Source organism: Argiope bruennichi, chromosome 5 (assembly GCF_947563725.1).
Source record: "Argiope bruennichi chromosome 5, qqArgBrue1.1, whole genome shotgun sequence".
In the NCBI taxonomy this organism is placed as follows: Eukaryota; Metazoa; Arthropoda; class Arachnida; order Araneae; family Araneidae; genus Argiope; species Argiope bruennichi.
The window spans coordinates 52932662-52957636 of NC_079155.1; the positions used below are offsets into that span (position 1 = coordinate 52932662).

The 24975-nt window shown below is 31.5% G+C and overlaps 1 protein-coding gene across 5 annotated transcripts in view; it reads left to right on the forward strand.

The window, feature by feature from the left end:
* Positions 1-24975, forward strand: part of LOC129968742 (disks large 1 tumor suppressor protein-like) — a 294351-nt gene that overhangs the window by 56769 nt on the left and 212607 nt on the right. For 2 of the 5 annotated variants that reach the window (XM_056082941.1, XM_056082944.1), the window contains exon 4: positions 5498-5647. In XM_056082941.1, the coding sequence (XP_055938916.1) occupies positions 5498-5647 (150 nt within the window). Of the gene's footprint in view, positions 1-5497; positions 5648-24549; positions 24755-24975 lie in introns of those variants that run through there. The other 3 variants (XM_056082943.1, XM_056082946.1, XM_056082947.1) reach the window with 3 other exon arrangements.

Genomic DNA, 24975 nt, shown 5'->3' on the forward strand with positions numbered 1-24975 from the left:
GAGTTTGTATTTTCTTGACGATTACAGTACTTTTTATTTGTATGTTTTGTTTATGAGAAAGTAAATCATCATAAATGTTCTACTCCCACCTTACCTGAGGCACACGAAAAAAACTTGAGTGATCGTACCGCCGCGGTAGCGATACTGGCAGGAACTATGGTTGAGTCCTAAGGACCATCACCGGCCAACCCTTCCCGAATGAAGTACGTCCTCTCATCAATGGGAGGTAGCCAACCTCCATTTTTTCTGTACCCACCAGGATGGTGAAAACCAACCACCATACCGAAAGCTTCTCATCATTTCTGAGGTGTCCCTCTGGTTGGGGTCTGAGACTTAAATGACAAATTATGGGATAGTAAAATTGACTATTCTCTTTTGTACAGTGAAAGAAGTCCAAGACTTAGGTAACAGGAAAGTAAACTTTATTCCAAGAAATATATAGAGCGCAAGTAAAAAGAAACACAGTCGAAGTTTAAGCAAGGAACGGCATTTGTAGACGCTAATAATACAAGCAAACGGCATGTTATTAAATAAAAAACAATAGTAGCACTTAAAGGATACAGTATTCCAAAATAACAAATGGCATTCTAAAAAGAGGATTAATTTCTAATGTGAGCGCTTCACCTTGTATAGTCTCTTATCAGGGTATGGAATTTTCCAGAATATTCTCCAGATTTCAGATCCTAATGGAGATAGAATCAAAATTCCTTATTTCCCAGAAACTTCATATTTATCCCAAATTCGTTAAGAAATGATCGCCAAGAGCAAGAGTCATTGATCTGTCAACCACTTAGAATATCCATAAATCTCCCTTTTCAGCAATGAGTCTAAGGAAAGGAGTATTACGAAAAAGACACAATACATTTAAAATTCTTCTTTTTCAGTTATTTCTCATTGATATCAAGTAATTTCGTGCCAATGATTTGGTATAAAATGTGGCATGAATCCAGGATTTCTTGATCTTATTCTTGTCTCTTTTTAACATGATAATGCCTTATGAGTTGATATTATCTGTAAATTGCATTGTGCGTAATTCTCTACTGAGCATGAAAAAAGCATCAATAAATTTTTTCCGAAATTTTAATTAAAAATTAATTGAAAATGTTAGCTTTTTTCTCAATAACTTCGAAATATCTTAAGGTTAAAAAATCTTTACAGCACTCTGAGATTCTATTAATTAGTTTTTCAATGAGGTAAGTTTTATTTCCGTACATTTTTTGTCCCATTTTGATTAAAAAATATTTGTAAGTAGACTTTTCTACAAGACTTTTCTTTCATTTAATAATCGATTTATACACATTCGCTTTGCATCGATATTAAATACAGTTTTTTTTTTCTTTCGCGTTTGCATTATTATGACTGGGAGAAAATTTTTCAATATAATATAAAGACAGACAAATCAAACTTAAAACATTATTATTTTACGATATCTGACTAGAAACACGAAACTCCTTTAATTTTTTTTTTTTTTTAAACCCTATTTCTTACTTATGTACCTTTTTGTCTCTTTCCTTTTGCTTAACAAACTCAGGAGGCAGAAAATCCATCAGTTTCGCAGATGTTTGAGGAGGAAGAAACGGTTTAGTTAGTTCTGCTTCTTTCCTTCACCTTTCGGAGTTGAGTGAGAGAATGACGGATGTCTCATTTTTTCCGTCTGTTTGCTATTGTTTGCCATCCCATATTGCTGTCAGCGGTTATTTAGCATCGAGTGGGTTTACAATGGTTGGCATCGGTCTTTCTTCTCATACACGTGACGGTACATCTACTGGTTGTCTAGGAAAACATTACTCTGTCTTGGCAGTTAGGTGTGGCCTGAACTTTGAAAAGCACCCTAATCGTGTTTCAAATCCACTAACTGGTTTTGGATTATTTTTTTACACTTTTTAAAATTTAGTTTTGGTTTAAAAAAAAATAAAAAAGGATATCTTTATCCTTTATGAAGTTTACAGATTAAAAAATAAATTATTGGAATCGTCAAACAATGCCTTTTTAATATCTCCACTGTTTAGACTTCCCCAAAATTGGACAACTATATTTTCGGTATTGTGTGTGTCTGTGAAGATGCTAATTCAAGACCGTGTTGTGCTGGACAAATGAACTTTGATATGTGTTTTTTACACTAAATTTGTAGATTTTTATCAAATTTTGGACGAAATCTACGAAGAGGGAATCTGCTTGTCTGTTCATATTTATGTAAATATTGTACTTTAAAAAAAAGGGGAATTAGAGTGGATAAAGTTTCATCATTAGAATTTTAGATTTACATGAAATTTTGGACCAAATCGCATTGATTTCCTGACTCACTAATGTAACGATTTTGATAAGCGAAATCTGGTATGTTGTAAACAAATTTTTAAAAAATCTGTATTGAGAAGTGATTTCAGTTGATCAAAATAAGATGTTCAAAATATATATCCCGTTTTTTTCCTTTATACTACAATGTATAAAACGCAGCATATTGTTTTGTGATACATTAATGTCTGTGATGGCAGTGACACTCCCTTTTGCGGACTTAGCTGTGACCTTCGATACTTTACCTCTATGTCCTTTATGGTACATTTGGTATATGTAGAATATTTTAAAGAATACTGCAAACATTGATGAAGAAAAGACAGTGTAATATTGTCTAAATATTTTAGAAAGTCGAGGAGAGAATACACTCGTAAATTTTTCAGTCTTCCCTGGATGGAAACCCTTGGTCATACCATATATTTCGCTTATTTTTTTTTATTTTTTTTTTTAAGCAAATTATTATTTTCAGAAAAAAAGAGAAACGTTTTAGGTGAGATTTGAAGATTTGTATTCTACTCTAATTTCACAAAAATGTAGATGCTGCAAAATCACTCTACCGGTTCTCGGCTAAAAGTAATTTTCGTTTAACATTCTTAAATAGAATAGTTAACAATTATTAGTGAATAATTTCATTTGCAACAAAAAGAATTTCATCTTGCAGCGATTAGAAGAATTTAATTTGCTTAAATTAATCTTTGAGAAATATCTTTCGCAATTCTGCTTGTATCTTCCGTCTATCATCCGCCGTTGATAAAGATATCTTCATGGTATGAAAATTAGCTTGGTGCCCTTGTGGTTAATCATTCAAAGAGTTCTAAATGCTAAAGCAAAGTATCGTAATGTTTTTGTATACTTTTATGCCTACTAATATCATTGAAAGTCTAAGGAGGGAAATCTTATCATTTTAACGTACAAAGCTTGGCTTCTTTGGCGACGGTTTCGCGTATTTTAATTTCGTGGAATTAATTATTTGCTGGAAGCAAGTCTCTTCAAAACAAGCTTAATAGGCAGTGGAAATGAATCATTTGAACCTGAAATGGAATAATTATGTGGTTCCAAAGAATCTGAGAATCGTCTGTGCAACCGTTTAATAATGGTATTCTTTATGACTTCAGTTTAGCATTGTTCATTGTTAAGAATATTTGGTGGTTGAATTTAGTTTTTACAGAATGAATTATTGTTTATTTGAACTTGTGAAGAATGGACTTTATTTGATTAGTTAAAGACCGTCTTCAGTAAGAGTCACTTCTCCACTGATATTTTTAAAAACACTTTTTTTATTGTATGCCAAATAGTTTAGTACTTTTATATTTTCTGTGAAATATGAATTCTTGCGAAGTCGAAATGAAGACAAAGACAATTGCGAAAATCATGTTTAGAGTTCGAATTAATACATTTCAGATAATTTTGAGAGCTTGAAAAGTGTGTGTGGAAGAAGATATATTTAGATTATTTAATATATAAATTTGTTTGTTCTTAGTAATAAATGTTGATTGAGCATTCTTGTACTGTATAAAATAAAATTTAGAATTAAGAGAATTATTACTTTTAATTTTATATTTGAAATCTGTAATTGTAATTTCGTTTCTCTGTTTCAGATAAATAATTGTAAGTCTTGTATTTTCTTGAAGCTATGTATTGCTTGTGTTGACTGAATTATATGTTGAAGTTTATGATTATCATTAATTTTGAGATTTCCGTGAATTTTGCAAATGTTTTATTTCCTTAAATATTTTATACAGTTTGCATTTAAGTAGCACGAAAATGAGAAAAATATGTTTGTTTAATTAAATCTTTATTTTATTCTTGATTGTACCATCTGTGATAAAAATTGAGAAACAATTATTTATCTGCTTGTTATATAATCCGACAAGACTTCTTAAACAGCACAAAGTATGAGTTCTACTAGAAATACTTGAAACAAATTTGACATTGACAAATTGACTTGATACAAATGACTTGATAACTCGATGCATTGACTTGATACAAAATTTACAAGAGAATGTTGGAGAAAGAAGTGCAAATATAAATGGAGCATCGAAAATATACTTTATAAAAATATGAGAAACTACAAAACTGTCTGGTTATAGAGCCTCGTAGATTGACTAGTGTGACTTGTGCTGGCCTGTTTTTTGTCGGGCGAAAACATTACGTTATTAGATCGTGAGCTGTAGCTACTATGCTATTGTAATAAATAATGCCATAAATATTTCATACTTTCCATCGTGGAAAGGCAAAGATTCATTTTACACATTGAATTTCGGCTTTATGAGTTATATAATGAGTATTATAATGTCTGACCCCCCCCCTCCTCATAATTGCTTGGACATCAATGAGTATCGAATGGCCGGATGGTCGAATTCCGATGACCGTATGTGCACAAGTAATTCCATGGTATATGGGAGCATGACTTAAGATGCACTTATTCAGTCCACGCTATGTGAAGTCGTCATCTTGTAATGTTTAATGAAAACACCATTCTTTTGATTACAAATGAATCTCTTGAAACCATCCCCAGATTGTGATGACATACATTTTCTTTCTCATATTTCTCGAAATCCTTGCGTTATGGAGGTAGGATTGTGTGATAAATTTTGTGTACCGGAGAGAAAATTCTTGCTTTATATGTTTTTTTTTTTTTTTTTTTTTTTAAATTCTGGACTTGTGGCCGAATCTTGGCTTCGGAATCTAGGGCCCAGCCTTCAAATCCTAATTCTACGGATAGTCCCCCCCCCCCTATATGTGGACTTCTTTCCCTTCAGTTGTCGTTTTCCAGGATTCTTTGATGTGTATTTATTGTACCGATAGTTTGCTGGAAGCTCCCGATCGACGTCCACTGCTGAGAGTGATCCTACAATGGGTCAGATGGCTGATTTGCTACTATATCCCTAAAGACAACGGGTTGTCGGAACGGGCCTTTAGGTATCCTTTTGTCAACTGATCATGCTTCAGAATTACGACATCCGTGCCAAAATATTGGTCTTACTGCTTTAAATGGGGCCTTAAATGAAATTAAACTTGAATAATGTATGCGGCATTGATTGAACACCTTGTCTGGACTTTCATATTTTGATATTTTCTTTTTATTATCGTTATTTATAAGGGATAGCTTAGTTTTAGGTTAACATTTCGGTTTGTGCGTACCTGAGTAATATTAAAAGACATGAAAAACAAACTGAGTTAATATTTTTCTTTTTCTTTCCAGTCGAAGTACCGGTACAAAGAAGAAGACGAAGTTGAGGTGAGCGGTTACAAGGACATCCCAGAACTGGACGGATTCCCCCGAAACATCGTCGAGAGGGCTGTCCAGGAGCGTTTCATTTCTTCTTCCGAATCCCCGACGCCGCCCAGAAAGGTATGTCTGTTGTTCCTACATACTATTAAACAATTCTTTTTAGACTTCTGCTTGGCATAACGCCAGGGTCCATTCCATTTCCTTTGCAGGGAGAAAAAGTTTATGGCAAAGGAGCGAAGAGAATTTTCTCCATTAACTTCATTACTTTTCCAAACTTACTTTTCTCTATTACTGTTTGTAGTTAGTGCTTGTCCTCGGATCTTTCCTGTAAAAGAGCGAATAATTGGTTATCTGAGATTCTTCAAATGTGTTTTAGAAGTCTGAGGTTTTGGTTCTTTGGCGAGTTGATGGATATTCCCCCCCCCCATCTAGATGTAGAGAGAAATATAATAAAAATATAAAAATCATTGTGACGTAAAATATTTTATTAAAATTTAACACTGTTTTATTTTTTGAGATGGGTATAGCAGCTGAACATCTTTTATGGTCTTTTCGTACTGTGTAATTTACTCATTTTAATGTACTTTAAGTACATCTGAGGCAGTGACGCATGCACATTTATGCAAAGCAAATTCTTCATTTTGCATAGCTGTAAAAATGGAAATGTCAGTTAGGTTTGACAAACTTTGAAGTTATCTTTGTATCATTCCTTTAATTTATAAAAGTGCCCTTTTTAAAGATTGCAATTATTTTTCTAGAACATTTAGAAATTATAAGATTCATTTGATTTAATAATTGCTAAGGGGTTTATCTATATATTTTATATACTTTTGTGAAATCACATTAGTTTTTTTTATTTTGAAAATGGTTGTGTATTTCGAAAACTGAAGCTATCTGTTAAAGAGTAAATATGAGTAAAAAGTAGAAGCTCTGTTGCGAATTTGTGCGAATTAATCCTTTCTAGGGCCGTGGGAAGTATGCTTCCCACCAAATTTATCAATCTTTTTATTGTGGTGGTATGTAGATTATTAATATCCATGCAGGACGCAACAGGACGAATGTTTTTAGGAACATTTCTTTTAATAATCACATTCACACACTAAACAAGCACAAACACAAAGACAAAACATTCACGCGCGCGGCTTCACAGTTCAGCGTCACATCTCATTCTAATTACAATCGCAATGCACTGTGGGATGACATATGGAATGGCCTAATCAGGCATCGCTATCTAGTATCCAAAAGAGAAGATAAGAGTAATGCAACTGCTTCAGTATGAGTTTATGTAGGTTGGCATCAGTTCTGACTAATTTTTTTAGAATGGCAGAAACTTAAAGGCTTCAGTTCTTTATCTTACGCAAAATGATGTGTCTTGATTTATTACTTAATTATTAATTAACCTAATTAATTAATCAAATTAAATTTATCTAATAAGCTAAATGAATCCCTTTTCTTATTCTAATTTCAAGCCCAAAAATATTTTAACATAATATGACTAGAAAAAAATGACCCTTTAAAGGATTAATTTAGTGAAACAAAGCTCGTTTGAAAGTCTCTATATTTTGATTATTTTCGGCTTTTAGTCTTTAATTTATAATTCATTATTATAGATACTGTGGAATCTAGAAATCACGTTTTTTTAAAATATTTTATTTTTTAATTAATTTTTATGTATTGCCTTATAATTTATTACTATTGCAATCTTGAAAAAAATTTTTTTCTTAAATTTAGTTTTAGTAATCAAAATTTAGTTTAAGGAATCGATTAGCTTAAATCAAGTTAGAAAATATAAAGACGATATTTGTTGTACAAAATACTTAAACATAAAAATTTCAAAATTTAAGCATATCAGAAAGTGAATGAAAGATCAAACTGAAAATTCTTTTCTTCATGAAACCTGTCAAATTAAATAAAAGTTTGTAATGCAAAACGTTTATTTTACCTATGGTATGCTCATCGATTTCTTAATAGCTGTGTTTAAAAATTTTGCTTATTTATTGTAGTTCTACATTTGCTTCATTTTATGTACGTCAAGCACCCTCTAGGTAGTAATATTTGATATGTTTTAGAATTTTGAAAATCTTAGTGATTTTAGTATTTTTCTTAAAAATCTTTTTAATCTAAGTACGTTGCTTTTTGTTTAGAAAAAAAAGGAATGAATACATTGTATCTGTAGAAAGGGCTACACGAGGGAAAATGAACCATAACTAATGTAAACAATTGAAAAAAAAAATTCTTTTTGACTCGTATCTTTATTTTATTACGTTCGTAATAAAATAAATGTGTGTTAACACTTATATGCATGGTTTCTATAAGTATTAATTTTAATGGGCTATTGATTACACGTAGAGATTGCAATACCGGACGAAAATTTCAATACCGGTATTCGGTATTTCTTAAATCTTATTACCGGGATACCGGTTTTAATACCGGTATTAGAAATTTTAGAAAAAGGAAGAAAACACAGGGGTTTTTTTTTTTTTTTGTTTGCCAGTTTTGTTAGAGAGTGTAAATATCACAAAAAATAATCTGTAACTTATAAATTATAACAGTATATAATCACAAAAAAATATAGAAACATCTTATTTATTTAAATCACAAAAAAGTGTAAATATCACTATTCAGTCTGTGGTACTATTACAAATTTTTGAAATGTAATCTTAAAAAACATAATGCATCAATTCTACTATCATTAAGTCTGAAAAGTAATTTTGTGTAAAAATTACCAGCTGTCGAAAACGCTCTTTCGGCATCTACGTTAATAGGTGGTATTGTTAGCAATGCGCGATATACTTTTTCCAAGTACTTACTTACCTCTAAATCCCTCATCTTCAAATTAATCGATTTCCCGTCGGATGGTTTTGGATATAGCTGATTTCTGTATTGTATTTTGGTTCGTTGAAATTTCATTTATCACTAATTCTAATTTTTGTTCAAGAAACAATTCCTTTTCACTATCGACAGTAGTGACATCATAATCTTCGACAGTTGAACCGAATTCTGAATGTGGATAGGTTTGTGGGAAAAATTTTTTAAGAAACTTTACTCTAACTTAATCAGTTTTGAATTGGTTATTTTCTTTTCTTCTTTTCATTTTCATTTTTAAAATCATTAGAATTATCTAAATACCATAAGACATTTTCTATTTCGGTATGCCTTTCTTCTGTGCGATTTTTCAATGTAATATATAATTCTTTAAATAGTGATGTGTGCTGTTCTTTCAGTGACTGCAACATGAAATTTATTGTTGCATTAGCTGTTAATAAATTAGAATCTCTCCTACATAATGCCTCAATAGTCAGTTTTATTGGAAATAGAGCTGATACAGTTCTCGATATTAAGTCGAATTCACTATCTGAAAAATTAATTTACCGGTTTAAGTCGATTATTGCTTTTTGGATTGGATTTCTCAGTTTCAAAAATCTTTCCATCATTAGGAGTAAACTGTTATTTTAGAATCTAATATTAACATATATTCTGTTTTATTTTCAGTTAGTATATATTTTAGTAATATATCCTTTTTATAGGGGAACGTTTAAATATTTTAACATTTTTTCTATCTTTATAAATTATAGGAAGCAATTCTTGATAGGTTCATATTTCATCCTCATTAGCAATATCTTCTTCAACAATTACATTGTCATTATCTTCATTGTCAATATCACTCTCACTCTTTTCTAAGTTGGGTTCCGAAGTTTCTATATCCACAGTATTTGGATTCTTTCGTTCTTTATATTTTTGGTATAATTCATCTATTACTCCTAATTGAATTCCATGTGCATAGCACAACTGCTGATTTGCACCAATCCATTTTCCAACTTTTTTAATAATTGTTGCTCCATCAGTCGTTATGGATACAACATATTCTTTCATGGATAATCCATGTTTCGCTACTTTAAATTTAAGCAATTAACTTAGCCATTAATTAGCTAATTAATTTCGCCCGTTAGGGAGACATAAAAACAAAAGCGTATACTATATTGCTATGTTCGCGATACCGGAATATATATTGGAAACAATTTTAAAAATTTCTAGTAAATACCGAAAAACCGGTATTTAAGCTTGTGAATACCGGTATTACGAAATTGTACAAATGGCTCAAAATACCGGTATTCGGTATACCGGTATTGCAATCCCTAATTACAAATTATATGAAAACTAGTATAGTCAAACATGCCAAAAAATGACATTTTTTAAATAAATTTTCATACTGCCATCTATAGGCCGATAGCATTAGACACATATAGGGGTAATTTTGATCTTACCTTTTATATGATTGATAAGAAAATTACAGGTGTGTTTTATTTTTAATACATTTATGCCATCTTAATACTTTGCATTAAACATTGATTCCGAAATTAATGATTTGAAAACTTTTTCTTTCTTCTTAATTTACAATATTGCTGTCATTTTGAAATTGGGAACAAATATACATTAAAATTTTTTTTTTGCTGTAACAAACCATAATCAAATATTGAAGTGGGATAAACACATATCCCACTGCCACTTAATAGGGCAAGCAAAGATTACTGGTTTTATGGGGAGTGGCGTTTAATTTTTGCTTTATGAACATAAGCAAGTACTAAAAAATATTAGTACAAATATTAGTTGGGACATATGCATGTCTCACAAACATTTAAGCAAAGATTGCTGACATTCTGGTCTATGGCGTTTAACTTTTCTTGGAAAGTTGGTGAACTTCGTCCAACGCGGATTTGAAATCGCATATTTTCAGTTCAAACTGATTGAACTACATATGAAGTACAATGTGAAGATAAGGTAAAATTCTGGTGTCGAAATAATAATGTGAATGAATATTAACAGTTGTATAAATGATTTCGGCTACCGTAGCTAAGAAATTCTTGTCAATAAAGTAAATGCCTACGAATTGTGAAATCTATTTATAAAGCATATGTTTTTCAAGGACTTTTCTTTCCGTTATTTATGTTATTTCGACTTTAAAATTATTTCAAAATTCTACTTAAGATGTTCGTGAGTTAGATTACTTGAACTCTTTTCAATTGCCTGATAATTGTTTTCAAAACACCACTATTGAAACAATTAAAAATTGTCTTGCTCGAGAAAATGCAACAAGTACACTTTGTACATAATTTTGTTATTTCGATTCTTGGATTCCATTGGGTTCCATTTCTTAAAATTGAAAAAGCTTCCAATAGTTAAAAAAAAAAGTTATTTTGTGTTGATTTCTATTAGGGTGACTAAAGGCGAAGAATCATTACTCCGATCTATATTACAGTACTTTCTGTAAAATAATGCGTTTTCTTCTATCTGAGTCCTAATATTTGCAATGTTTCGATTAAGGAAAGGCCTTCATTAACATTATTTGTTGTTAATAATAATTTATTATTATTACATATAATTTATTTTATGTTATGTATCTTATATTACTAATATGTGACATTATTTTATCAAATTGTTTCTCCGAATAATCGTTTTTGGAATTGATTTGATAATAATGAAAGACTATTAAACATAATTCCTAGTAATTAGCATTGTACTTTGCATTGTATTCTAGTTCAAATTACATTTATTCGGTAAAGGTAGTATTTCCTGAAAATAATTTCAAATCAATCAAAACTAGTTCATGCGAGCAAGGAAATGATCTTTAGGCAAGAACTGGATTCTATTGCGCGCCTGATTATTGTTTTCGTTACATGATGATTATCACCGCGGTAAAAAAAACTTTTACGGCTTACCGCATTTCGCGAGTAATCGATAGTTTAGTCATTTTTTGTTGTTGTATTTTTTCAGCCTTAACCACTTAACTGTTTTGCCCGAGTGCCATACGTGCATCGATTTTTCGAATTTTGATAGTTGTAATCCAAAAATAAACCATTCATAACGATTATAATTCAATATTAAAATCACTTTGAATACTTGATTTATGTATATATTCAATATATTTCCATTTGTATCAAAATAAGAAAATATTTCTAAAATAGAAGGTGTCATCTTGTTAGATAGTAAAGAAAATAAAACAGTTAAGTGGTTAACCGCGTGTTTTTTTAATTGTAGATTGTACAGCTCATCAGCTTAATTTAAAAGTTTGAGTATAAAAGAATTGGTTTTACATAACTGATAATAGAAAAGATAAATGTCATACCATATAACACATCCTTTTATTGAAAAGATTACATTAAAAAGGAGAATTCGAATTTAATTCATTTAAAATAACTAGGGCGGAAAAGGAAAAAAAAAAAAAAAAAAAAAAAAGCTTCCTTAAACCCAACTTCTGGTCTTTCGGCAGTTTTTATTTCTTGATGGTTGGTTGGCAATTTTCAAGAGAAATCACATAAACGTTATTTCATTGTTCATTTTACATAGGAGAAAATCTTGTCAGAGTTCTCCAGCCTCAATCACTATACGAATGTCGTCCATTTTTATTTCATTTGGGGACTCGTGATTTTAAAATACTTCGTTTGCCCTCTTCCACTCACCATTTTTGACATATATCGCAAAATATGATCTTAACACAGCTCCGAGCTTTTACAACTGAATTGATTTTGCCAATTTGAATCGCGATTTCATTTCGCCTCTTCGTATTCATGTTTCTATACTTATTCTGCAAATATAATTTGAAATAGTATTTATATTTGCTCATTAATTACTAAATAAATGCTGTTTATTTGATTGTCGAAGAGCAGGCAGCCGAAGTTGGCTAGGAAGTTGCAACGGATTTTATTTTGTTGTTTTTCTATTAAAAATTATAGTTGTAAATATTTAAATTCTTTACGTGAATCAATCAATATTTCAAATGAAATATTCTCTTATTTCCTGATCCAATTCCATCTTTTTTATTTAATTCATACTACAGGAGCTCTGTGAAACTGCTTTAATCAGCACTTGCACATGCTCCAAGTGGAGGGATAAAAATCTGTCAAGCTACGTAAATTCTTTTAAAATATACCTATAATTCCCTTTCGTAAATCGACACGTGTAAAGAAATCTCTATCAGAATCTCATCGAGGAAATCACCGAGGAAAAATATTTCGTTCTCTTTTGCTCTTGTGTCGCGCAGTAGATTGACGTATCTCGTCGCGTCTTGCTTGTACATAAATTATGCCTTCCGGGATGGAATAAAAACGAAGTTTAAAAAAAATTCAGAGTCTTCTCACTCTTCGGCCACGCTACTGCTTAAAAAATCTGTGTGATTTTACATTATATGTATAATATATTTATAAATTTATAATATTAAGTAAAGATACTTAAAAATTTCCTGGATTTAAGATTAGAAAGATCAGTTTTAGAGAATTATGAAATGCGTCTCACTTATTTTACCGGTTGTTACATTTTCTATTCTATTTACAAAAGTGGCCAACCCCCGTTCGTTCGGAACTCATTTTTGGTGCAGTCTTTCGAAACGAGAGGGAAACCTACCGAAACGGCGCTTTTAAGGCAGGCGCCTAATCCGCGGGGAAATGAAGAGAAATGTTGCACCTGCCGTTGCGGGTTTTGTTCCGGCGGGAGGTAAAGTGGTTCCGTATGCGTTACGAGTAGAACCGTAAATCATTCTCACCTGTTATGAGCTCTTTCTGGCGAGATCTGTGAAATAGGTAGTTCGTAAAGCTTTTATCGTCTCAAAGCTTTGCTACATATCCAGCTAGATTCATAAAAAAAAAAAAAAAAAAAAAAAAAAAAAAAAAAAAAAATCCGCTTTTTACTTTTTGTATACGTAGTAGAGAGAAAGTATAGTAATCGTCAAAAAATTCGAACTAGGGATTTTGTCGAATCTTTTTGTTTAAGACTTAGGGACTTAAAAAGCCCAAATTAGAAATAAATATTAAGTTTAAATGGAAAAAAAGGAACCATAAAGAAAGAAAAAATGAAGAAAGAGATCTGGCCTGAAGATTTTTTCAAGGATCATCCTGAGACGGGGATTCAAAAATAATTTTAGAATTTTTTTTTCTTTTGAGTTTGAACCGAGAATTCAGGGTTGTTGAGGCTAAAGATAATTTTTCTTTCTGGTATTCAGGAAATATTTATCTTTCATTGAATTTTATAATGATTGCCTTTTTGATTGATTAAACTTCAAAAAAAAACAACAACAACAAAAAAAACAAAACAACAACTTATTTTTGGAAAATGTCTGTCTCTCAGTAGCAAAGATAACTCAAAAACAAGTTCAGCTTTGAACAGTTTAAGTTTTTGTATTTGGTCCAAATGTGTAGATTTCAATCAAATTTTGAGTAAAATATGTTCAGAGGAAGTCGACTGTAGAATATAAGTTAACACGATAACTACAAAACTAAGAGAGCTAGATAGATAAGATTCGGTACATGGATTTAGCGTCTATAGTGTAGACACGTCAAATTTTGAGCGAAATTCAACTACGAGTTGACTATCTGTGGATCTGTTACTTTTAGAAACATGTAATAATAATTCAAAAATAAAACGCATCAACTTAAAGATATAAAATTTGATATAGTATTTTATGTCTACAAGTGCAGTTTTGTGTCTAATTTTAGTTTCATTCGGTTGAAAAAAATGTGTTTAAAACGCAAATTCGATTTTTGGCTATTATTAACCCATTCCAGGGATTAATCGCCAAATAACTCGCCAAGTATCACACGATAGATTCAATAAAAATGATAAATTCACGCTAAAAGTTAATATTTCGTAGCTATCGTACGCCAGTGCCTTATAATTTCGCTCGCCAATAAATTTTTAATTCTCTGACATGAAAAATTTATTGGCAAAAATGAATATATATATATATATATATATATATATATATATATATATATATATATATATATATATATATATATATATATATATATCGAGGTGACCACTTTGTCTGATTTTATATAATAGATACCCAAGTGAAAAGTAACTTCAGTTATATCTATAGTATATTTTAATAACAGAATTTTTAAGTGCTATTCACGTCTGGTATGCCATCCACTTATAATTGCCACTGACATGCAATAATCGAGAACTATGCAGTTATAAGCAATGTACTAACTGTTGATGGATCTAGTTTTTCATGGCGACCAGTACTTCTTGTTGCTGGTGAACTGTTGATTTTGTAATTTGTTAAGGAAAATGCATGAAACTCTCATCGGGAAATATGGAATATGTATGGAAGATATTTTACATCGAAATCGGCGAGGTCGAGAGTTTTCTTGACCTTATTATGTCTACGTTGTCTTAGAATAGGACTATCTCTTTCGAAAGCTGGTATTTGCTGTTATTTTTTATGGTGTATTCACATCTCAACAGTATTTTTAAGTACCATTTCTTTTTGGCCCAGCCAGTCGATGAATAAAGTTCCTTCTTTGACAAGAATAATAATAAACAAATAAAAAAAAATAGCTCAATTTTTCATGCCATGATTTAAGGTCTCACGTGTTAAGGTTTCACGGCGTGTTAAGGTGCGCGGTAAGAGTGTTAAGGTTTCATGGAAATTTCTGTATTATCCGATTTAACAGTAATAATTGCATATTTGATGATTAGTTTGTGCTTAAATTTATTTCATAAAAATTCGTTTTAGAATTTGTTTTTTGAATTTTCTGTTCTTCCTTGTTTTTTTTTTTTTTTTTTTTTTTCAAAATACACTTTAATCTGACATACTGACAATATATTTTTGTTTAAAATAAATTATGATTTAAAAAGAAAATTTGCTATGTTCCAATTGTAAAGATTATTTTAGAAAATAGATTAATTTTTGAGAATTTTTACAGTAAGAACTGGCGTGGTGACTAATTATTTGAAAAGCGGACGAAGTAATGTGATGTGTGTATGCATATATGTATGTGTATTGGGGGGGGAGGGATATAAATAAAACGTCTATATATATGTATGGAGGCAATTTTGAGATGCAGAATTACGATAATTCACGATGGAGTGTCAGGTCGTGCTGCCATCTATCGACTGTGAGATATATGATTTGCAGAAGTTTTTCGATTCAAAAGTTTTTTACGGGTCAGTCATATATGAAATTCGGGTTTGTTTCTTATAAAATATATGGAAATATGTGTGGCGTAATTATCTTTTCTCTTACCTACATTAATTTTAGCTTCCCTCGAAAGTGTTTTTCTTCTTTTGTATTAATTGTAAATAATCTACATTGTAAAATAAAATATTTATAAGTTAAAAAAAGATAGTTATTAATAAAAAATGAATTATTAAATAATTTAATAATATTAATAATTTAAAATGATTATATGAAGGATGCTTTTGCGGTTAAATTTATGCTTGCTGAACAATATCAGCATTGACCGAAACGTTTTTGAACTAGAACGAAATGGTTAATACGTATTTTTCGTTTAGAACTAATAAAAAAAGATAGATAAATAACGTCAGCATTAGAATACTCCTCTTAGGAGTAAATTGTTCTTTATATGGTCTTGGAAATAAAATTTTTACTTATTTTTACAAAATTTGGAAACAAGTTGGGATATTGTATTACCATCACAAAAAGAATGTTGTGATGATCAACTTATAGAATGTTGATACTTTCTTCATTAAATTTGTATCATCAAAAGCATAATAATGGTTAAAAATTTTAAAATTTTTGCACCAAGAAATGGAGTTTGAAACGCAAAAGGAAGGCTGTTATATGAAATTCTTTGTCAATTTCTTGAAGCAAAAGTATACATGAGATATCTGAATAACTTAGATTTAATGTAATACAAATTTAAAATAGTGCAATAACTAAATTGTTCGAGTAACAATATACAGTGTTAATATCTTCGAACGCAAAGTTCTTTGATCTGTTATTTTAGAAAGTCAAGTTTTTAACATTATTTAATCAATAGCAAGCAGTTTAAAAGCTTGTTGTTGATGCATCCTAATTACCATTATCTGTCATGCTTCGTATCACTTGTAATGTTATTATTCAAATTACTGAGTTAATATCCTGTTGTAAATTTGTATTTCATCATATCTGTCTTTCATATTTTAACTGATATTTCTTTTTATTTAATTCATTGACAAACAACCATTTGTACGTGGCTCCCGTTTCGTTTTTGGCCTCATGTTCTATTGCAAAAACAGACTTGTGTCTGTATGACTGACTTCTCCTTTAAATTTGGAAGCAATCTTTTGAGACATCCTGCTCCAGAATGTATGAGAAAAATAAGCGACAGAAACATCTTACCTTTTTTATATTCAAATTTTTTGAATAAATTTCATTTTAAATTTAAATTTTATTTCATTTCAAATTTAATTCTTAAATTTAACATAAATTGATGTTTTATTTTTCCTTTTCTTTGGAAAAGTGATCATGAGAAGGTGCGGAAGAGAATAAGCAGTTCTATTCGAGAGCATCGAACCTGCGCATGGCTTATTCTTTTAAAAGTGCACGAGTCGGTGCTTTTTATGTGGGTGGTGTTTCCATCCCGCAATTAGCCTCGGAGCGGTTTATTTCTCAGAGAGCTGTCTTCGTCTTATCATTGCTTCAGCCGGGGGCCATGAAAACGGAAAAGGTCAAATCGATTCTTTCCATAAAGAATATTTTCGCGGGTAAGTGCGCTCGTAAAATTTGTAACCTTGTCCGGCTACTGACGCGCTTTTTTATGGCTCTTTTTGGATTGGACGACTGCATCTTTTGACGGCCCGTCCTCTCTCTCTCTCTGATTCAAAACTCTTTTTCTGCTTCGTGCTTGTCCCATGTCAGCCTTCTTCTCTTCTTTTTATGTGCACGTCGTAAAAATCACGCGCTTTCATTTGTCCCTCTCACAGGACGATGGAAGTTTTAAATTTTGGAAAATTGTTCCCCTCCTTCCTTCCTGCGCTGAAGCCGTTGGTGAGGAATTGCTCTTGGATGAGGATCGTCCGTTCTGTAAGAGACTGTTTTTCTTTTCTTTTTTGGTCCTCTCCCAGATTTACTTTCATTTGTGCTAAGAGTCTCTTGGTGGGTGTTAAAACGGTGGCCAATAAAAAGAATTATCTGCTCCTAACTGGAATGGCTTCTAACGGGGGAGGGGTGAATGTTCCACCGTCGATTTTCCGCTACTTTTTCCTTCTGTATTGGGGTGCGCATGAATTTAATTTCTTCTTGTAATAAAAAATAATTCATTTCGGAATGTCACATTGGTCTCTTGACCTGTTGGGTTCAAAATTTGATTCTGATCTAAGTTATGATTTAAATATCTTGTAGAGGCCGATGTTGGCTTTTAAAATGCCGATGAAGATTAAACCAAGATTTGCGGTGTAGCTAAAAATGATGGATGCAATGATTCGATAAAAAACGGTTTATTGAACTATGAGAAGGGGCATGGAGTTTGCCTCGTTACCAATGATAAGCATCGAGTTCGGTCTTCAATTTTACTTCTGGCAGGTCATAACCCGCGCAGTTACAAAAGATTGCTGCTCTAGAACGGGATCTCGCCAACTTGGCGCATTGGTAGCCAAAGTACTTAACAGATCTGAATCGGAAGTCCATCTCTAGCCATTTCCGTTTTGATGGTACTGTGTTTTGTATTTTCCTCTTAAAATATTTAGACAATACAACAACGTCTTTTTAGTTTACCTTGAAAAAATCTACATCCATTGAAGGCATCGCCGGGAGTGGAGAGGTACTAGCGGGGACTTCAAAATCTACAATTATGCCCATTATTGAGAATTCTCCAGCTTCCCGAATTCCATGTATGGAGATATAATTTAATGCGTTTTCTCTTTCACAGTATAAAGAAGAAAACCAAGTATGAATTTTGACCATTAGGTGTAAATTTTAATGCAAGTGTTTAATTTTGATCACAAAGCGGCATACCATTTTTCATTCATAATTGAAACTGAATCATAATCATTTTTTTAAAAAGAAACTAGAGCAGTTTATATTCTTATAGATTTTTCATTTTTATGCTTATTAAATTGCAGTTATTTTGCTGTTTTAGAAATTTATAATACATATAGATTTGAGAAGATGAAAACTCATGAATTAATTTTTAAAGCGTATTTAAAAAGAAATACTATGATGAAAAGAAAGTTTTTGCCTTTTCTTCAAAACGCGTTTCTGCCCCCTCTCTCTCCTCCCCAGTTTCGGTATGCACATATAAAGAAATTCTTTTCTTTACAATGACATGGAATTTTATATTAAAATTATATATAAGCATTATATATTTCTTAAACTTATTCTTATTTATTTTTGGGCTGTAATATATATTTTAAAGAGAATATGTTTATAAGAAATGTTCTTTTAGATTTTTAAGTTACATGATTATGTAGATTAAAATTTAAACATATTAAAATTAAATAAGTTTACTGTAATTAGTCAACCTGTACTCACTTATTATACCAATTTTGGAGTGGTTTGTTCAGAATTCTTCTTCTTCTTATTTTTTTTTTTTTTTTACTTCGAACTTATATATTTCTAGCTATGAACTTGAAGAATATCTGATATTATAGCATATTTACATTTTGCATAAGACTTATGACTCTTGATAATCGTTTACTTTTGTAAACGCTAGCGGAAAATACCAGGGGTGTAAAGGATCAAAAAACAAGTACATTAAGAAAGACTTTTTTTTCTGCTGTTTTATTTATAACGAAAACAGCTCAATCTTTAAAAAACAGTCAATTGTACTTAGATATAATATTTACTTTAAAGAAGTCTCCTTTATTAATTTATTTTACAAATGAAATTCTAATGATTTTTGCTGTCGAGAATATACCTGTTGCTTTAAATTAATATAAATATATTTAAATTTTAAAAATTTCGGAACACATATTTTTAAATATTTTTGTATTAAATTTCCTATTAATCGTCTTGTAAGATTTTATATCATATGATCTCCCTTCCTGTCTGATGGAAAAAAATCCGTAGTCGCACCCCCGCCTCTGCTGAGGTTGCGTTCGACGAATGATGCAAGGAACTCCGAAGAACAAGTCGTTAACCCTTTCGGCGAGCGCGGGAAGGACGAGTTTCCTTTCCACCTACCTTCGGAAAGGTGTGTGTGTGTGTGTTTAGCTGTTCGCGTCCAGACTCCTTTGTCAGACAAGGGAAGTGTGTGCTCATGGCGTGAGGCATTCTTGTAGGTTCGTTTTCACGTGTAGCTAGCATGCTTTTAAATAACGTCTTTTTGTGCAAAGTAATATGTTTCTGCTCAAATTTCAGCAGTTAACCAACGCGTTTTGGGCGGAATTTTTGTTCTAGAAGGAAGAGTGCGTAAGATTTTTACTTGTGTATTATATGATTTATTTAAAAATGATCCTGCCTTGTTTCTTTTTGCTACGGACTTAGTGTCACGTGTCTTGCACGTTGCAGATTGTTGATTTGACCTGCATACCTTCCAACATTGGTTAACCAATCATCCGTAGCACTTCTTACAGATATATTACGTATAACGAATATCCACAAATTATTGAAGAATAGATATTTCCAAAGAATTTTAATTAATTGAAACATCACTCAAAATTATTTAATAAACATTTGTTACTGACTAAATATGTAAGTGAAATAATTTTATTTAAAAAACACACAATACGATTTTGTTTGTTTAATCAACAGAATCATGTTGTGTGTGAGTTTTATTAAGTAAAATTATTTCACTTTTATATAAGTGAAGTAATTATCGTGGTTTTTTTAAATAAAATTATTTCACTTATATATTTAGTCAGTAATAAATGTTTGTTAAATAATTTTTTGAGTAATGTTTTAACTAATTAGAATTAGGCATTTCAGACATAAATTAGACAGTGTCAGACACTTACATTTTTTTATTAAATTGCAATCATTTGTACTTTTTAAAATGTGTCATTGTCCTGTTTAACATCATAGCAAACTCCCATATGCATTCCGTAATGAAGAACCACTCTAGTGTTTCTGCATTCATATTGGGTCAAGATCCCCCCCCCTCCCCCCATCCTTTTAACCATGTTAAACAAAAAAAATTTTTTTCCCCTCACTGATCACAAGCATTGCTGCGAAGGAGGATCCGAAAAGAGGGTATTTTAGGCATTTTTTGTAATTGTCCGTAATTTTTCACTATATATATTCGTAACTCAGTAGTTTTTACCTAATTTCCGTAGCAACTATGGAAATTCCGTTGTTGTTGGAGGGTATGGATTTGCTTACCTTATGCATTCCGTACACCTGTGATACATAGAAATTATCAGATGGAACGTGTGCTGTTATTTGTCCCTCTTATATGAGTTGTTAGTAAGGAATAGGAGGATTTTATATTTGAAATTCAGTGTTGCCTAAGTTCCGCTGTGCATACAGGCCTGACATAACTTAATTCTGATTTTTTAGACCAAAAGTCTTTCAACTAATGAGGCGTAGAAAGTTGGAAGTGCCGACTGAGATTTTGTCATTGTCTTCTGACCCCAATCCGAATTACCAAATTCTAACAAAGAATTTTATTTTGTTATTCGAGTTTAGTTTATACTCATATTGTTTCCCAAAGGACTTCAATATTATTAAAACTTAACTAATCTGTTTAACGATGCTGTAAATGTAGAATGTGGCAGGCTTGGCTAAGTCAGGTTGTCTTCGGTATTAGGGAGTCCGCTGAGTTATTACTACCTCATCGTATGTAGATCCTGCTATTTTCCTACACTTCAAGATTAAAAATTAAGATCCATCTGAATCATTCCTACTCATATATGGCATTTTATCTAAATGACATTAATACGAGTTGATAGCTGTCAAAGACTGTCAGCGAGTTCTCATTTTTCAGACATGACGCAATTATAACGGAATTGTTCACGGAAAACGGCAATTGTTCACGGAAATGCGGATTTCGTCGTTTTTGAAATCGCATTTTACCATTCTGGAGATCGAATAATTTTCTTTTTATGCAGTAATTTTACAATTTTTTTTTAAATACCTGAAACATTCTTTGTGTAAATGTATTCATTTTATTGTTATTTATGTTTTTTTTTAACATAATTCATTATTTTATGAAGTTCACTTTTTTTTTTGTTTCAAGCCGGTGCTACGTCATATTTTTGATTTTCAGAATCTCTGACATGAGAGTTTTCTGTCCATAGTATAGAAAAGAGAACTGAATATACATGTTGGCTGCACTTTTTCGTACGATTGAATCAAAAATTTGATAGAAATCTACAATTTCAGATTACGTATAAGATTTCATTGATCTTTGTTGTTGCGCTTGTACACGTTGTACACATGAAAGAACAGACTGACAGACAATTAACTCCGTGATAAATTTAACTCTAAATTTGAAGAGAATTTAAGCTTTAAATGTTAAATCTATGTATTAAGATTTAGTTATCGAGCGTTACATTTATGTTTTGTAGTAATGGTGTTCCCCTTGTATATGGACAGACGAACTGACAGATTTGCTATGAGTGAATTTCTTTAAAAAATCCAATGTATATCCTTAAATATAGTGCAAAGACTACCTACCAAATTTCATCCACCTATCACAGAGCGTCTTTGAGTTATCGTGCTAACAAATAGACATAATTCCAAAAATTTATGTTTTTGGACGGTTTGGCTGACTCAATAAAATCTCAGATTTGAATTTTTCGACAAGTACAACACTTTCTCTTTCTACACTTCGTATTTACGAATAAAATAAAAATGCTGAAACAGTACTATGACCTTTTAAAATAAAATTATTTTCAATTTGGATTAATTAATAAAGTACATGTTTTTTGTAGATGATCGTATCTTTTGAAGAAAGATGATTATTTTTGCTTAATAAAGTAACAAGTCCTGCTTCATTATTCGAATAATGATCTTTCATAGATAAAACTTACCGCACCGTTAAAAATCCACTCCTCCCCCTTTTTTTTTTGGCTTCCCTCTAGCGGAATTGATGCGTACTTCCTAATGGATGGGGTTCATTTTCTCGTATTAATGAAGGATTGAGCACATTGATGAGGCCCTTTCAAAATAAATGAGTTTTCGCTATCAAAGAGAAGCATCTTTATTAACAGTTTGAGGAATTTAATTACTCGGTTTCTTCATGTTATGTATTTTTTTTTTCGTGAGAAAATGTTTTTAATTCCTTAAACTATTTATACTTGAATCATTCCAAGGAAATGCGTTGACTAGAAATGTAAAGGACTGAGGAGCCTCGTGAACGTTTTCCATTGAAAGATGGCTATTAATTTTTATGTCTTGTCTTACTTTGCTTATTGCATTTCGCAGTAAAACTTCATGCGGGGTTCGGTACAAAATTGCGATGTTTTGCTATCTGAATTCTAATTTTTTTTAAGCTTTCGATTTACTTGAAAATAATAATTATTTATTAAAAAAAAACATTTTACAAAAAAATCCTTAAGATAAATGCATTAAATTTACTCATAGATATAGTGTGAGCATCCATAAAAAAAAAATTGTTCCCAATTTTATTGTCATTATTTAACAAAATCGTGGGATGGTTCACCTCGCATTTAATTGTCTGAAAATAATAAATATTCACCTAAGTTTTCAAGTATACTCTCTAATAAAAATGTTATCTCCCCCCCCCGCATTTCAAATTGAAAGCTATTGCAAATTAAAATCACTCTTGTATTATTTCTACCGTTTGATTAGTATGGTTCGTTATAAAATCCATTTTTTGATTTTACATTTTTCAATTGAATTATCGTTCTTAAGTTATTGTTCGAATTTTGTAACTGCATTTCAAAATAGTATCTTATATAACGATAAAATAAGCGATAAAATAAATAAAACTAAATCCTATGAATATGTAAATTTGATCACTGGCAGTTAAGATAAGTGTCGGTCACGCGACTTCGTTGCATTGCAATTGGGGTGAAAATTGTGTTAAAATAAAAATACCTTTCCTTGGTTGATTTGGACCGAAATTCGTTCCTAATCTGCAATTTTGGTGTAAGGAGCACTTGCCATACTTCATTCATCCAGTTTCTTACATTTTCAGGTTTAATTGATTTCACATAAATTTAGATAGACACATTGATCTAACACAATAATTTCTAAAATTATTTTTTGAGATTCAAATAGGTTTAAATCATAATTATGATTATAGTTAGGATCATAATGTTATATAAAGTATAATCGATTATTATATATCATTATATATATTCATGATTATAATCGATATTTGTTAATATATTGATGTTATAAGGATTACAATACTGTATCTGTGTATACCTTCGTATACAATTTAGTTAATGAAAGTAATTTTAGTAGATTCATGATCGATTTAGTAATTTCGACGCTCTAGGCGTTTACATTATCAGACCTTTCTTTTAATAAACTGGCCAAATTAATTTCAAATTACAGTTCATTTTAATTTAATATATTAATTGATTATTTGTTTTAGACTGATGTTTTATTATCTGAAAATGAATATTTTTTCTTTATTATATTGATTTATTATGATCATTTGTGAAGAATTATATTTAAACAAATATTGGCTTTTATAAATACAAAGTGAGCATAATGAAGCTGACTAGAACCTGACTATAAACATTCATACTATTCCAATATTTTTTAATTTATAGGATTTCTGTATTTTACGAATTCATAATGAAGCAGGCTAGAACCTGACTATGAACATTCATATTACCCCAATATTTTATAACTCACAGGGTGTTTTTTTAAAATTTATTTACTTGACTACAGGCTTATAATATTTTTTAATTCACCTGCTCTGGGCCTGATCAACTCAGTATCCCTAGACAGTTATATCGGCTGCCTGCCTAGTCGGAAATCCACCAAGATCCAAGAAGATCGCAGTACCAAAACCACTATTTCAACAAATAACAAATGAAATTTTGATCCTGGACAGACCTGTTTTCAATTCAGGATTCTTTGATATACAAATCTATTATGACCAAAGGACCGGAGTTTAAATAGTTTATAGAGAACAAAGCACCGATGTCTATTATACGAGGATAAATACTAACCCTCCTCCCCTCCCCCCAAAAAAGAGGACGCAATAATGATATGCTATTTCACAATATTCTAATATATAGTTCATCACGATTGACTACCGCGTTACAGTTTCATTATGCAAGTTGCCCTCCAAGCGCGGAGACGGAAATTCCCTGACCGGCCTTGAATCTGCCACTTCACCTTGCTCAACTCTAGCCATTGCGGTCTTCCCATTCTCAATGTGCAGACGTCCCCTGCCTTCGAAAACGGAGGTAGCGCGTCATTACCTGCGCGTGTGTTTGTGATTCGTGTGCGATCGTATTTCGCACGTCCACCCTGTGTGACACCCAAGTGACGACCCTTATTTCAGCGGAGAGTGTTGGTCATCGGCCATGGCGAGGAAGAGGCGCAAAAGCATGTCCCGTCTCACGCGATGGTATGTACAGGTACGTACACATATACAACTGCTCTCATACCTTAACGCTGCTGCTGACGTGGAGAACAGCTGGCGAGTGCGTACCGATGCTTCCCGCCGACCCTGACCTCGTGTTCGCGTTTTTTCGCAGTCTTGCAAGACTAGTGTGAAAGCAGGTAGTGTGTGAGTGAAAGGGGCCAATGAGAGGAATTTTTTTCTGGCAGCATAAATTTAGCTTCAGGTTCTTTCTCA